The sequence below is a fragment of the Gopherus flavomarginatus genome, chromosome 20, assembly GCF_025201925.1.
Source record: "Gopherus flavomarginatus isolate rGopFla2 chromosome 20, rGopFla2.mat.asm, whole genome shotgun sequence".
In the NCBI taxonomy this organism is placed as follows: domain Eukaryota; kingdom Metazoa; phylum Chordata; order Testudines; family Testudinidae; genus Gopherus; species Gopherus flavomarginatus.
The window spans coordinates 20444570-20461178 of record NC_066636.1 but is presented as its reverse complement, the minus strand read 5'-3'; the positions used below and the strand labels follow the sequence as shown (position 1 = coordinate 20461178).

Sequence of the window (16609 nt, the reverse complement as noted above, 5' to 3'; positions counted from 1 at the left end):
TTCCTGGAATAAGCACTTGGAGGAGGGAGAGATGACCCTCTGAGTCACTAACGTGTTAGGGCGCTGAAGGCTGCCAGCCTGGAGCTCCATCTGATTCATGCGGGGGAAACCTTCGGTCACTTGGAAGATGCTGTTACCGTCAGCTTTCCCTCCTGCCCTCCTCCCATTTTGGAGCAGCAGGAGACCTGAGATTCTCTCAGACTTAGTAGAAGTTGGTGGACACAGAAACTGCCAGCCTGAATCAGAACCACAGAGAGCGGCCAGCCTCAGCCGCTCCTGAGGAAAGTGCCAGAGAACCTGCTTCCCGGGGACATTTCTTCCTGATCCCATCAGAGGCCAGAGCTATACCCTGAGCATGAGGTTATCTATCTCAGGCCCTTTCATGATCCCATTACCCACAGTATCGGAGCACCTCAAGACTTTCAATGCATTTACCCTCAGAACACCATCTGTGGAGCAGGGCAGAGATGTTAGATTTGGGGAAACTGAGGCAAAGAGACAAAGTTCCCAGATCCTAAATGCGAATTAGGAGTCTAAATACTAAGTGAGTTGCCCAAGGGCACACAGAGTCAGTAGCACAGCAGGGAACTGAGTCTGGCCCCCAAAGTCTCAGGCTAGTACCCTAGCCCCTGGACCCTCCTTGAGCAACCACAGATGCCTGTGAAGTTTACCTCGTTATAAGCTTGTCCTGTCACCATGGTATCTGAGCACCTCCTGAACTTTAATGCATTTACCCAGGAGGAAGGGAAATATTGTCCTTCCCATTTCACAGATGGGGAAACTGAAGTACAGAGGTTTTTGGGGTTTTTTTTTACTGTCTCACCCAAGGACATGCAGGGAGCCTGCAGCACAGCAGGGAAACACACCCAAGTCTCCTGCACCCCAAACTTACACGCTATCCACTAGGTCATGCTGTCTGCATTATTACTACTAGTAAACTGCTTCGATATTAACAGACTCCAAGATTGCGGATCAGGCTGCTCACGGCTAACAGCTGTGGGGAATTTACTTGGCGGTGGGTATGTGGGATAATGCTACTCTAGCATGAGCAGCTCAGCCGGTGTGCAGGAGGTGCACCACACCTGCAGAGACAGAGCATTTTTGGGAGGTCAGGCTGCTAATATTGCAGCCCACCTCCAGCGCTACCTGCAAAATAACCCCTCATGCCACTGGACCTGCTGAAGGCAGGTGTGACAGAGACCACAGCTTCATGCAGTGCAACAGGGGGGCGCCGTATTAAATGTGTGAGCGGCTTACGTCTGATTGGTTTCTGCTTTGCAAGGGGGCTTTCCCACAGCCCCTCCGGGAACTAAAACAATGGAGGGGCCACCCCGCGGATTGGAAAGGGCTTTGGATAATTGCACCCCCTGGCCTCGTTTGCACAGACTGGGACTGAGGCTGCGTTTTTCAGCGATTAGGAAACCAAGCGAGGGCTTGAGCTTGAATGGACTGGCAGGCTGCCTTTGACTTCAACAACCTGCCAGGACCTTAGGGGACCCCAGAGTGGGGAGACAGGGACAGTTGCCATATGCCAGGGGACTCAGCAGCAGCCCCACAAGGAATTGTTCCCCAGACACATGGCTCTTGTCACTTCAGCTCTGGCAAGAATACAATGAGCAGGTGGATAACACGATTAGCGGGAGCCACTGAGAACAGAGAGGCCTTTGCTTCCTTAATGATCCCGCTATGGCAGGAAGGTAGCTGAGATCAGTGGCTCATGCCCTACTGTTCAGCAGAGGGCCATGCTAATAATAAACCGCTCATCACAGGCAAGGATGGAGGAGCAGTTTAGGTAACACGGTGGTGGAGGTGACGGTGGGGAATAATAATAAGCTCTTATAAAAGACGCAGCTCTCAAAGTATTTTGCAAAGAGGGGTGTCATTACCCTGCTGACGATGGGGAAACTGAGGCACCAGGAGGGACTGGCCCCCCAACATCTACACTGCATCTTGGAGCGAGCCTCCCAGCCTGGGTTCGCCAGCAATGCTAAAAATAGCCTTGGAGATGTCGCGACTGGGGCTGGAGCTGGTGCTCTCAGACCTGGGGTTAGGGTGACCAGATGTCCCGATTTTATAGGGGCAGTCCTGATTTTGGGGGCTTTTTCTTATATAGGCTCCTATTACCCCCCACCCCCGTCCTGATTTTTCACATTTGCTGTCTGGTCACCCTACCTTGGGTGGGGTCTCGAAAGCCAGAGCCTGAGCATCAATGCGACGTCTAGACAGCTGCCAGAGGCGCTGCAGACGGACCCTAGGCCTGATGAACAGTGACTGAAGCACACGCCTGTCTGGAAATGGAGTGAAGAGTACAGATGCGGTCCCTGAATTGGGGCCCTAACCGAGGGCCACATTTTCCAAAGGGCTCCAAGCTCCCGCTGCGACTCCGAGGAGCAGATTTTCCAAGGAGTTTAGTGCCGGGGGCTTTGGAAAAGTGTCACGAGTACGGGAGCTGCTTGGAGCAGAGCGCCTTTGGCAACCTGGTCCTTTTGCAAAATCTAGTGCCACGGACAACTAGCGACTCTAAGCCCATGCCTGCAACTGGAATCTGGAGCTGCGACCCCCTCGTGCAGACAGTTTGCACGGGTGCAACATGATTTTGCACTGGTGCAGCTTCTCCCCAATGTAAACAGTGCTTAGAGGTTTGCACCAACATCCATTGCAAACAAGGTCCAAGGGCTTTCTATAATGACGATCACCGTAGCATGTAAGTGTGCCTGGTACCTATGCAGCTATCACAGTCTCTCTCTCTCTCTATCTCCCCATGGACATCCTAAAGAGACTCTCTCAAACTTGGCTGGGCTTTTCCCAGGAGCCAACTTCATAGCCCTAATTTGGAGGTTCCTTGCAGGATCAGGCCCCGTTGCATTTTCCATCCCCAAAACTTGGGAAGGGAGAAATGCAGCCAGAGCAAACGCTGCCCCCATCCTCACCCTCCAGGAAGTAGAGGATGCATCTGGTCATCTACGCATTTCCTTTCCAATATCCCCTTCCCTTCGCTCTTACGCAGGGAGCGCTCAGTCCTGCAGGGCTCATCTCCGGTGGCAACGAGTTATTTCCTTGTGCCACCCACTGCCTGATTCTCCCGTAGGGATTAAGAGCGTGGCAGGAAGCTGACTCCTGAGAGATCAGACCTGCAACCTGACCCTGGTCCCATTACCTGCCCACACCCCACCCATCTCCTCTGGGAAGCGCTCTGGCTGTCAGAACTGCACTCATAGCCAGCTGATGGAACAACTTCGTGGCTACTTAGGGCTGCACATCTGACACCGTACAACATCCCATGGCTGCTTGGAACACCACAGCACATGGATAAACATAACTCAAGTGCTCCTGCTCCAAAAACACAGGCTTCTGCCATCTGAGTGACGGGAAAATCTCCTCCAGCTATTAGCAACACAGGGCCTATGACACACATGATATTATGACCACTGGGCTATGTTTCTTCTCAGTTCAAAGCTTCAGCACTCTGAGGTATGGGAGAATCTCCACTAGCTTTTAGCAGTATAGGGCCTATGACACAGAGACCATGTGACCACTAGGCTAGGCTTCCACAGTTCCAAAGTGACATTCTTGTATGTCTCTCTCTTTCCATATTTTTGTTCCGACAACAGTTGATGGGCTTTAACCATTCACTGTGCCTATGAAATACAGTCGGATGGGATGGGATGGGGGTGTGTGTCACAGATGGATTTAATGTTAAAGATATCTTGCAAGATGTTGCCAAAGGAGCTAGTTGCTAGACAGGTTAGACAGACACACCCAGCAAGCTACGAGTGCAGGATAAAGCATTCATCTGATAGATTAGACAGTCCTTGTCTGAATGCAAGAAATTAATTTAAACCAGTTTAAAAAGATTGAGTTAACCTGGCACAAATCCCCTGTGTGGACGCTCTTAATCTGGTTTAGGAACAGGTTTAAGCTAAACTGAAGTGGCTCTTAATTGACAAACTGAACCAAAATAAACCCAGTTTCAATCCAAAATAAAAGCCTGCACACAAGGGTTAAGGAAATCATTTTTTTTTAAATCACCCTGGCATCGTTTTCTTGTGTGGACACCCTTAGATGAGGTTACACAAATCCTAGTAGGCTATGTGAAGGGAAGCAATAGCTAAATCAAACAGATGACCCAGCTCCTTGTGATCTGCAGAATATAGCTAGTGAAGGAGGTTAGCATGACCAGCTGCCTCAAGCCACTTCATACATTGCTGATGCTGCCACCAACTCAGGCTACGTGAAAACTCCCATTGGAGCATTCCTCGCTTGGCCCCCTCAGCCCTTCTCGACACGGCTCTTCCGAGTTGACGGGCCTCGTAACAACTTCCAGCAAGCATCCAGCACCGATTCGTTTGTCCTTCAAAAGAACGACCTCACGCCATCTGACGTTATCCCCAATCTATCAGCTCTTCAGCTGCAAGATCTCCGCTAAGCTCTGTTCCCCTGCGGGAACAGGATGGGCATACTGAACTCCCCAGCCTGAAGTGGCCTCCAGACAAAGCCCGCAGCTGATCTAGTCACTCTTCCCTCTGCTCGGCTCTCTTCCCTGAATGAGGGAGCTGGTTTGTGATTTATTTATTCAATCCCTTGTTTTAATCCCTTTTCTTGTCCCTGCTGGGACGCTGTGCTGTCAGCAAGGGCAGCAGGCCCACGTCTTTTGATCTGGGCGGCCGCTCTTTCATCGCAGACCTTTGCCCTTCCAACCTACCTCGTTGCCCCTTCCAGGAAGCTACGCTTCTTAATGCAGAGCTAGCTGGCAAAATTCCATCCCGTCCCCTGTCTGTGGGGCCAAAACCACTCTGCAATTGTTAACCAGCTCGGCTGGATTGCTTCACAGGGCGATCTGCCTGCCTCCCAAACTAATTTTAGGTATGCTGCTTCCGCCATGGTCAGTGTGCAAGTCTCTGGCAATAAGTTCAGGAGGAGGACATTGCAATCTATATGATTTTCTGGAAGTATGCTGATGAGTGTGACTATAACGTAACTAAAATCTGCTTCATGCAAAAGGTCTCTTGTAAGGTATCATTACAAAGCTTATAATCTACTGAGTGTGATCATCCTATTTGTATAAATGGATCACTCTCGTACAGATGCTCCCTGGGTTAGGCAAGACCCAGCTTACGCAAATCCGGACTTACGGAAAAAATTCCGTAAGCTTTTTTTTTTTTGTGGTGTAATTGTTGGGTATACGTTCCTGACTTACGCAAAATTCGACTTACGCAAGGCATTCTGGAATGGAACGCGTGCATAAATTGGGGAGCGTCTGTATCTGAAACTAGAAATATCTCCTAGCATAGCTTCAGTACCATGGCTTGGTGGTTGGGTCTAGTGGTTGGGTCTCCATAGACTATAATGGGCACCATAGACCAATGGTTCTCAGCCAGGGGTATATATACCCTTGGGGGTACACAGAGGTCTTTGCGGGGGTGCATAGACTCATCTCGATATCTGCCTGGTTAAAATGCCCTAGCCAAGTCAGTACCAACTAAAATTTCATACCATGACTTGTTTATACTGCTCTAGAGGCTATACACTGAAATGTAAGTGAAAGATTTCTATTGCAATTGATTTCTTTTATAATTATATGGTAAAGAGGAGAAAATCAGCGAGTTTTCAGTAATGGCGTTTGTGACACTTGTGTATTTTTAGGTCGGATTTTGTAAGCAAGTCGTTTTGAAGTGAGGTGAAACTTAGGGGTATGCAAGGGGTAAACAGTAGATGGCCACATCTAAGCAGCAAGGTTCTAGCCCTGGTTCTGTAGGAGTGTGGGTCTGCGAGTTGCAATGCAACGGGGTGTGTGGGGGTGGATTACAGCCTCTTTGTTAAGCCTGCAAAGTACCTTAGCAAGCTCATGTCCGCCCAGCACCTGGTTTGGGTCACATCTACAGGGTCACATTAATATCAAGTTACATGGCAGCTCCTGCCTGGCTTCTCCCAACCCTCCCCTCTTTGGAGTAGGAGAAGCAGCTCTATATTTTTCCAGAACATGAAACCTGAGTGTTTGCATTCCCATTCCTCCTGAGTGGGTCAATATTTAACCACTAGGAACCCAGCCAAGAACCCCCGGCTTCTGCGGTGCTTTTAATCTCTCAGGGAGGCGGCTAATAGTACAAGGATCCTGTTTGGTTTGTACTTGCCTTGGATTGCACAAAGGGCATTTAAATTCCCTCCCCTACTGGGTTTACTGCCCCTGCCTGGTGAGAAGAGTCAGCTGGAGTCACACCTTCCCTACTGTCTCTCACATGGTGTACGTGCAGCACCTTGCACAACGGGAACCTGATGGCGATTGGCGTCATACAGGGAGTCAGTCTTTAGAGCTCTATGCACTACTGTCATACTAATTAACAGACCAGGAATAAGGTCCTACCTAATTTGCGATACTGCGGAAATTGCGGATCCTGTAATATTAGGCTTCTGCTGCAAATTTGATTTTAATTGGCTTACTTTGCACAGTTCGCAATTTTGCACACATTTTTAGGTTTGCAACACACGCTTTCCCCCCCCATTAGTACAGTAGAACCCCACAGCAGCTGGAGCTCGGGCTGTCAGCCCTGCGTATTGACTAATCTAGTTGCAGCAAAATGTCTAGTATTCAAAAAAAAAATTAGCAGGCATAACATAGTACTTGAGTGTTTACATTTTTCCAGCAAATTTTTCTTAAACAAATAGGTCTTCTCTGGCTTTTTCAAAATGCCACAATTAAAAAAGGTCAATTATTACTTTTCCGTTATTTTCTATGTGTTGTCTGCAACTCAGATGCAATTATTGGACAATCATCTTGTAATTCAAGTAGGGCCTTAATAATGAGTAGCAATCATTGCATAGTCTGTGATTACAAGCTGGGACATTATTAGGAGGACTTTAAAATCCTCTCGTTTCAGGGCATGAACTGATCTGTATTTTCCATATGCAACAATGTGTCCTTCAGTGCAACTGACTTATTTTAGATTCAGAGCAAAGGAAAAAACTGCTGGACTCCGCCTCCCAAAATAGCTGCCTGTCCCTGCAGGTTGGCAAGTTCTTGAGTTTTAAAGGGGCAGGACACAGAAAATGGAATTATACCAGTGACACACTCGTTACTCATAGACTTTAAGGTCAGAAGGGACCATTATGATCATCTAGTCTGACCTCCTGCACAATGCAGGCCACAGAATCTCATTCACCCACTCCTGTAACAAACCCCTAACCTATGTCTGAGTTATTGAAGTCCTCAAATTGTGGTTTGAAGACCTCAAGGTGCAGAGAATCCTCCAGCAAGTGACCCGTGCCCCATGCTGCAAAGGAAGATGAAAAACCTCCAGGGCCTCTGCCAATCTGCCCTGGAGGAAAATTCCCTCCCAACCCCAAATATGGCGATCAGTGAAACCCCGAGCATGTGGGCAAGACTCACCAGCCAGCACCCAGGAAAGAATTCTCTGCAGTAACTCAGATCGCACCCCATCTAAACATCCCATCACAAACCACTGGGCATACTTACCTGTTGATAATCAAAGATCAATTGCCAAAATGAGGCTATCCCATCATACCATCCCCTCCATAAACTTATCAAGCTTAGTCTTAAAGCCAGATATGTCTTTTGCCCCCACCGCTGCACAGGTTGGGGAGCCAGCCAGAAATCTCCCCACCTGACACAGCATTGCAGAGGAGCGGCCATCCCAGATCAGATCGATGGTCCATCTAGGCCACACCCCTATCTCAGGTAGTGGCCAGAACCAGTTGTTTCAGAGGAAGGTGCATTTTGGAAGCGGGGCTATTAAATCAAATCCTCCCAGCTGTCAGAGACAGGCCATTGGACTGCCACTCCAGCAGTTCTTAGGAGCTGCATATTTCAGTCTCAGCTTACAAATTATTTTAACACAGAAAAGAAACACTGGAGAAATAACCCCTGGCTGCCTGGAAGGAGAAATAGCTCAGCTTCATCACATCCACCTACGCTTATGAGCAAAATTTCAATAAGGTAACAAGTTTTTTCCCCAAATGCCAGCAAAGGCAGTCTTAACATGGGAGCAATGGGAATGGAGGCCAGAGATGCCATGGCGAAGAGGAGACCTGCCTACTAAAGGAGAAGGGGAATTCAAGGTTTCAAGCATTCAAAGAGACAGGACAAGGGCAAAATGCTTCCGATAGCCTTTGGAGTGCAGTAGAATTCGGTCCCCAGTGCCTTGCTTAGTTTTGAAGAGAGCAAGTTGGAAAAATTTCAACAGCTTCTTGTTCTATCCTTAGAGGCTAAGGTGAACAAGTTTTCTCCCTCCTCCTGATGACACCCTTTTAGATACCTGAAAACTGCTATCATGTCCCCTCTCAGTCTTCTCTTTTCCAAACTAAACAAACCCAATTCTTTCAGCCTTCCTTCATAGGTCATGTTCTCAAGACCTTTAATCATTCTTGTTGCTCTTCTCTGGACCCTCTCCAGTTTCTCCACATCTTTATTGAAATGTGGTGCCCAGAACTGGACACAATACTCCAGTTGAGGCCTAACCAGCGCAGAGTAGAGCAGAAGAATGACTTCTCGTGTCTTGCTCACAATACACCTGTTAATGCATCACACTGTTGGCTCATATTTAGCTTGTGGTCCACTATATCCCCTAGATCCCTTTCTGCCTTACTCCTTCCTAGACAGTCTCTTCCCATTTTGTATGTGTGAAACTGATTTTTCCTTCCTAAGTGGAGCACTTTGCATTTGTCTTTGTTAACCTTCATCCTGTTTACCTCAGACCATTTCTCCAATTTGTCCAGATCATTTTGAATTATGACCCTGTCCTCCAAAGCAGTTGCAATCCCTCCCAGTTTGGTATCATCTGCAAACTTAATAAGCGCACTTTCTATGCCAATATCCAAGTCGCTGATGACATAGTCTATTAGCGTATTACAATAATACAGTATTTTTGTTACCTCTAATGTGATGTTTAGGCTAGTTGATATTTGAAATGCAAATCAAAATGAGCTGAAATGACACGGGTGAAAGGAAATGTTCCAACGATCCCGAATCAACATTTTTCAGGATTTTTGTTGGGTGGAAAATTCCTACAGTTCTGCTTTTTGTTCCAAATGGAAGTGGATTTTCCCCCCCAAAAAATGCTGGACTGTCCCCTGCAAGGGAAACGCCAGTTCCCGACCAGCACTGGTTTCCCAGACTTGCTCTAAAAGCTTTGGCCGAACCCAGTGTTGAGCCATCGCTCTTCAGCGGCAGCCCAGGGAGGGAGTTACTCCAGACATGCCTTCCCAAGGCAAGCAGTCAAGATCAGATCATCAGCATTGCACCTGCTTAATTGCCCAGAGAGGGAGCAGGGGCTTTATCTCCCTCATCGACCCCCCTTGGGCATTGCTGCAGCCTGACTGTGCATAGCACCAGCGAGGTGGGAGAGCAGGGGTTGCTTCCTGTTGTTGTATCTACACATTGGGTGGCTACTGAGAGAAGGGGAGGGGACTGGATGTGACCGTTCACACCTTCCCTGCCCTGTCATCAGTTGTTTAGCTTTGCAGGGGGCTCCTCAGGAAGGAAGCTGAAGACACCCTGCTGCGTGTGAACAACCATGGAGAGTGATGCTGTTTGTTTTACCAACCCTATCCCCGCTCGGCCCTCATCAGCAACCCTACAATAACGATCCAGCCACTGCAGCCCAGTCCCTCCTAGTAACCTACAAAAACAGTCCACTACTGTGTGCAGCCCAGCTCCCGCTAGCAACCCCGCAGTAACAAGCCAGTGCATGCCTCCCAGCCCCTACTAGCAACCCTACAATAACAATCCGGGGCATGCAGCCCTCGCTAGCAACAGCGGTTGTGGTTTCACTGCTCTGGGACCTGCGCTAGCCCAATCAAAGCGGTGCTCATACCCCACGATTGCAGTCTAGCCATACCCCCCAATCACTTGGTGTCGTCGTTGCAGTGAAGACTAGCCTCTAGAGCAGTGGTCCCCAACCTTTTCCATGTGGCGGGCGCCGGACGGCTAGCTGCCGAGGACCGTGGCCGCTGGACAAGCAGCCGCCGAAATGCCGCCGAGAAGCAGTGTCCTCAAGAGACGCCGCTGAAAATCAGCGGCATTTTGGCAGCAGCACTTCTTGACGTTGCCGCTTCTCGGAAGCATTTCGGCGGCTGCTTGCCCGGCGGCCAGTAGGCAGGCGCACATAGATGCTCCGCAGGCACCACGTTGGGGACCACTGCTCTAGAGCAACAGTTCTCAGCTGTCCTCTCCCTACTCCCCCGGGCATCAAACTTTCGGGGAGTGGGGCGGGAGCCTTCCCACTCAGTCATGGGGGTGCAACCCCGCTCCTGAAATTTGGGGCGGCTGCCCCCTGTCATGACGGAGGGGTGGCCAGGCCGAATTTGAGTGAGTGGCGTTTGCGACCCACCCAGTGCATGGGCTCACCTCCACGCCCACTAGCACCCTCTGATCATGCTGAAACTGAGAAACAACCCCCTGACAACCCTGTAGCTATTAAGGTTTGTGGTTTGCAGAAGGTTTCCTAGCCTGGACACGGTTAGACAGCAGGTTCAAAGGCCTGATTGATTCCAATCAAAGGGCATTTCAATCAATGTATTAATGGTCCCAGCTCCATCTAGATTACACTGGAAAATCCCATTTTGTAAAGGGGCGGTGATGAAAAGCTAAACAATCGAATAAAAAATAGAATCACTAAGACACCCCCAGCTTTACGAACCCTCCCGCCGCCCCCCAGAGGTTAAGACTGCACTAAGGCAGTTCACAGGTTACCCTACGCTCCAGCGCAAAGGCTGCCTGCCCAACAAGCCACCCTGTTTGTTTGCCAGCCTCAGGAAGCAGGAAACAAAAATTAAAATATTCCCCCCTGCTGAACGGGGCATCCGGTTTGCTCAGCAGTAAGGCAGCCGGATTCCTGGCCGTGGGGCAGCATCTACCTGGACATTCCTAACATTCCTTGGCCAAGGCTGCTGGTGGCGAGGGGGGAAAAGGGCTCATGACACCAATGACCCTACAAAGCCAACCTGAATGAGGAATGTTTCTACTGTGCAGCACTGGAATTACAGGTACCTGAGCAGCAAGAAAGCCTGGCCCAGTGTTAGGATGCTCTGGAGACCTGCACTCAATTCACTCCTCCGCCACAAATTCCTTGGCCAAACCACTCTGGGCCTCAATTTCCCCATCTGTAAAACGGGAATAGCAGCCCGCATGGGGGTGTGTGTGCGTGAAATGCTGAGATCACGGGGACCATATCAATACCCGATAGACTGTTAGTTAAGAACAAACGGATTAAAACCATAAGATTTAAAAAAAAAACCCAAAATAAAATTGTTTGGTCTCATCTCATCTAAGATCCTTAAGCACATGCAAATGTGGTCCCTACAGAATGCTGCTCAGTGCTCAGGTCCATAACGAACATGAGCTCTAATTGAAATTCTGCCCTCACTGGCACAAATGGGGAGCCATGGGAAATCAGAGCAGAATTTCCATTGTATATGAAGAGCTTCACAGGCTGAGGCCGATAGAGTGAACATTGTCTGCTGTATGGACGCCCGATGGATGGGGAAACTGAGGTACTGAGCGGGAGAGTGATTTGCCCAACGTCACCCAGGAAATCTACTTGCAAGGCCAAGAATAGAATCCAGGAGTTTTAAACTCCTAGTCTCCTTTATTCTGGACACCACTTCCCCTCCCAAGCCAGGAATAGAACCCAGGGCCTAACATTTTCAAAGACACCTAGTGATTGTGGGTGCCTCTGTTTTTGGAGGTCCCACTCTGAGATGCCCTATAAGGGGGCTGATTCCCAGAGGATGAGCACTCAGCACTCGCTGACAAATCAAGCCCCTTTAGAGTCTCTCCCCAAATCACTGGTTACTTTTGCAAATCTTGGTTTGTATCTATAGAGACAGCTGAAAGTGCAGCCACCTCTAGGGTGGAGCACAGCAGCTGGTTTGATAACTGCACGGTAACCATACTGACCACAGCAGGATTCTGCAAAGCTTGTGAAATCCAAGAGTATCTCCAGCCCAAGGAGAGACTGATGTTTAATATATATATTTTCCCCCAGTGGAAAGATATCAATGCCTCCTAGCCAGCGATCGCAGCGCAGGCTCAGCAAGGATGCATGCCACACCCATCTGAGCTAAGCCAGGTAGCCATGGCGCTTCATATTTGACACAATATTTCTCCATCCCTAAGAACAACTAACCTTTCTCTGGAAGCAGCGATCCCATTACACAATATTCTAGGTCACTGCTGCAGTACTCATGGTTGGATCTGTACCCATGTGTTACGGGGAGGATATACAACGTGCTATCATTTCTCCTCGGCAAGCTGCAAGACAACGCCGCATTGGGAAAGCAGTGAGCCAAATTCCCCTGGTATAATCCCACTAAAAACAATGGGGCCTGAGCCCTGGCTTCACAGCGGTTCTACTACTTCACTGAAGTTACTCCTGATTTACAGGGGGGGATGTGAAAAAAGAATCAAGCCAGGGGAGTCTAGTAATTACAGCAAGCTCAGCTGGGAGTCAGGACGCCTGGATTCTATCTCTGCCACTGACTTGGTAAAGCTACCTCTGCTTGGCCATAAAACAGAGGTAACACCTGTTTTGGGGGAGAAGGTTGTGATTAGCCCGGGTCAAAAACGCAGGGCTGAAAAACAGGCCAGCACCCCAGCTGCTGTAACACAGCTCAGCTCCACTGAAGCTGGTGTGGATCGTCTGTAGCTCCACTCCTGTGCTGTTTATACCATCCAAGGAGCTGGCCATATAAGAATCTTGATCCACAGAGGCTCAATGCTTTGTTAAAATGCCTTTGAGTATTAATATCCTAGCCGGCCCAAGATGCAGCTGGGACTAAAAGCTCAGCACAAAGGCAGTTCTTTTCATTGCTCCGAAAAACATGTTTCAATTTCTCTTTCCTGCTGCCTTTAATGGTTCTTGCTCCTTCGCTCTGTGCAGCGGGGTAGAAAGCGTGGGGAATGTGGGGGCTTCTCTTTTTAGTCTTTGCAAGCTACATCTCCACCAGGGTCGTTGTTTATTCTCCTGAATGCCTCAAATTGCAGCAAAGAGCCCTCATGCTCCCAGCAGCGCCTTCCCACGCTAGCGTGTCAATTTCTCCACAGAGAGCTACGGTTTGCTAACTTACGAGTAATGTCCATGGGCAGATTGCTCCCTCCCTTTCCTCCTCCACATCCGTGATCCTGACTTTGGAACACCCTTAAAACCAAGATAACCCACCCTGCCTGCTCCTTCTGGGGTTTTTACACACTCCCAGGTTTCCCATCATCCCCTCTGCATGCTGGGAGAAGGCTTCGGGGGTCAGATCCTTGCTGTACAGATGCTCATGTGTAACTGACCATATTTAGGTTGACAGCCGGCTTAGAACCCTAGACTTTCCATACTCTGAGCATGAGCGACCGCCGTTTGAGCTAACAAACTGAAGCCTGCTAGATAGCAGCCTCAAACCTTTTATGTTATGTGGACCTACCACTAGTGGAGGATGAAGACTCTCCCAGCATTGGTTGTGCATATAGAATCCATTGAGCGCCACTAGTCTCCCTGCACCAGCTCCAAGAAAGGGCATCTCTTATGGGACTTGCTTGCTTGTTAGTTCACGCTGTAGCAGCACATGCCTTTAGCTCTGGAGGTTCACCAGTTCAATCTCAGCTGTGTTGGCCAAGGCAGCAGCCATCCCAAATACTGGGCTGACCTGATCAAAGAACATCAGGGTTGGAAGGGACCTCAGGAGGTATCTAGTCCAACCCCCTGCTCAAAGCAGTTCCAATCCCCAATTAAATCATCCAACAGATTTTTGCCCCATATCCCTAAACGGCCCCCTCAAGGATTGAACTCACAACCCTAGGTTTAGCAGGCCAATGCTCAAACCACAGAGCTATCCCTCCCCCAGAATGATGCACCTCAGTGGAACTCCCAGTAGCTTGCGAAGCAGCTAGGAAAGATTCCTTCCTGACCCATTGCCATCGGCCACTGAAGCATGACCATGAGAGGTGTCAGTGTTGATGCTCTGCCAGCCTGAAATCCTTTTCAGGGCAGTTTAACAGCCACGTCTGTCCCATGTGGCACAGAATCAGGGCTTGTCCTGCAGAAATGGACTGGATAGGTGACTGCTTGCCTGCCCCCCCCCCCCCCCCACACACACACAATTTGGGTGTAACCCACATTCCATCTCAGTCCGGATACAGCTTTGCTGGGCATAGAGAGGCCCAGTCCACACTAAAGAATTCACTTTAATCCATCATCCCCTTCGGCTCCCAGAATCCTTTTCCCACAAGCTGCTTTGCTGGTCCCGGGAGCTCAGACAGGGCCTGCAGGAGAGCCCTGCAACACTGGATTAGAGCGCCTCATGTGGACGCGAGGTGTAACTGCCACCAGACCTGGATAGTGAGAGCAGGTACGCTGCACCATGGCTAGTCACACTGCTCCCAGCAGACACAGCAACCCCTTGCACTCCTCCTCCCCCATCTGACCCCTCCCCAACAAGCCAACCCTCCCTCCCTCATGTCCTCCAATATCTACATGGCTCTGGGGCAGACTAACCACCTTGGCAACGTGGCATAGCCACACAGGGGCCGGTATGTCTTTTACCAACCATTGCGCCGCTAAGCAGGATTAATGAGCACCCGTCACACCCTGACCTGGCTCGAGAGATTCCACACAAACCTCATTAGAGCGAGACACACGCCCCAATGACAGCCGGTCCCGCTTGGCTGACAGCGTCCCCTTTGACCTCCTCACTGACGCAGGCCACGTCAGGACCGTTTTGGAGACCAAGATGGGATTAAGCTGGGAAGGAGCAATCCATCAAAGGGGCCGAACAGAGCAAAGAAAAAGCACCGCGGGGGTCGTGGGTGGGGGAAGCCTTTTTGGAATCAACTCGCAAGGTCAGCAGCTGTTGAAAAGAAAATTGGAAGGCACAGTTCTAGTCCCCTCTCAGTCCGATCACAGTGGGAGTGTTGCACTGCTAAAAACGAAGAACAAATAATTATTTAAACTGCGGCAACACCCAGAGGTCCTACTCAGGATCAGGGCCTTGCCTGCTAGGTGCTATACAAACACCTAGGCCTGCTCTACACTAGCATTTTTAAGATTGACAGGGTTTATTATAGGTCAGATTGGTATTAAGATTGCCCACCACTTCTCATTACAAGCCTCTGTTTTCAGTCACTTATAGCTTCACCAAACTTCAACCTTTTGGAGGGGGGATTTTCCTTGCTGGGTGTCTGCTTCAGGCTGACCTGTTGTGGAAAGTGTCAGCCAAAACATTTCAGCTGTTTCTGATAATGAAACTAGGGGAAAATATATTGTTTTACCCATGTTAAAAAAATCTGGCAACCTTTTCTTGAGAGAGCTCACGGCTTTTGGAGTAGGGTCCTGAAATCTGGCAGGAGACAGGGTGGCCTTTGTGTCAGGGATGTGCCTTTTGCTGTGCCAGTGGAAATCCACTCAAGTTTGGTCAAATTATGAGCCTTTTAAAAGTGTCCGGTTGCATGTGCTCATTAGAGATTTTTTAGCTTTTAAGCAGCTAAATTCCCAAAGATTTGGTCCACGTAGAGCCAGCCTGGCACTGAGCAAGCCTTTCCCTGCAATTGCAGCTCTGGATTTCTGCAGTTCATGCCGGGTCCAGGCACCTGGTCAGAAAGCAGGGAAATACTCTCTCCTGTGCTCTCAAAGACCCCCTGCTAGACCTCTAGAAGAGAAAGCTGTCTGATTTGAATGCAGGAGGACAAGAGTCAGACCTTTAACTGCATGTCCACACATTATGCAGGACCCCTTCCACATTCGTTGCCCAGCATGGACGATGAGGCAGGACAGTGCAGCAAGAGAAGAGACGGTTTCACAGTTAAGGCAGCTGAATGCTCCTCTGGAGGGCAGGATTCTGCCCTTGCCTTTGCCACAGAGTTCCTGTGTGACGCGGGGGCAAGTCACTGGCACTACACTTTTCCCACTAATTGCACGTTCCTCGTTTCCTGGGTGCCCGACCTGAGAGCTTGGGATCTGACATGCAGAAGCGCTGAGGGCTCCCAGCTGCAACTGAAGTCTTGGCAGCTGGAGCTGCGAACAGAGAAGCAAACAGGAGTTTGCTGGGGAACCGTCCGAGAGAAGCTATGGTGAGTGTGGCACTGGGGCGCTGTGTTGTGAGCTGGTGGGGTAAATATCCAAGGGTCTGTCTGCTCATGCTCCAATACATCTGCTAGTCTATAAGGTGCCACAGAACAGAGGTAAGAAACCGTTTTCAGGCTCTCTGCACAGATACTATGGCGGAGAATGGTTTGGAAGAGTCATCTGAGGGAAGGAATCAGGAGGAGATGAAGGCATGAGGTGCTTTGTCCTAGGGACGGGGGTTCCATGACCACCACTCCCAAGAGGAGATGGGTAGTGGTGGTCGGAGACTCCCTCCTAAGGGGGACAGAGTCATCCATCTGCCATCCTGACTGGGAAACTCAAGAAGTGTGCTGCTTGCCTGGAGTTAGAATTCGGGACGTGATGGAGTATCTGCTGAGACTGATCAAGCCCTTGGACAGTTACCCCTTCCTACTTCTCCCCATGGGCACCAAGGATACTGCCAAGAATGACCTTGTGTGGGTCACTGCAGAGTACGTGGCTTTGGGAAGAAGGATAAAGGAGTTTGACGTGCAAATCGTGTTCCCTGTTGA

The 16609-nt window shown here is 49.6% G+C and overlaps 1 protein-coding gene across 7 annotated transcripts in view; it reads right to left on the bottom strand.

The window, feature by feature from the left end:
* Positions 1-16609, bottom strand: part of LOC127038305 (perilipin-2-like) — a 55042-nt gene that overhangs the window by 16146 nt on the left and 22287 nt on the right. For 2 of the 7 annotated variants that reach the window (XM_050930881.1, XM_050930883.1), the window contains exon 7: positions 2173-2288. The exons of 3 other annotated variants lie outside the window; for them this stretch is intronic. In XM_050930881.1, the coding sequence (XP_050786838.1) occupies positions 2173-2288 (116 nt within the window). Of the gene's footprint in view, positions 1-548; positions 1083-2172; positions 2289-3993; positions 4899-16609 lie in introns of those variants that run through there. 2 more of the 7 variants (XM_050930880.1, XM_050930884.1) reach the window with 2 other exon arrangements.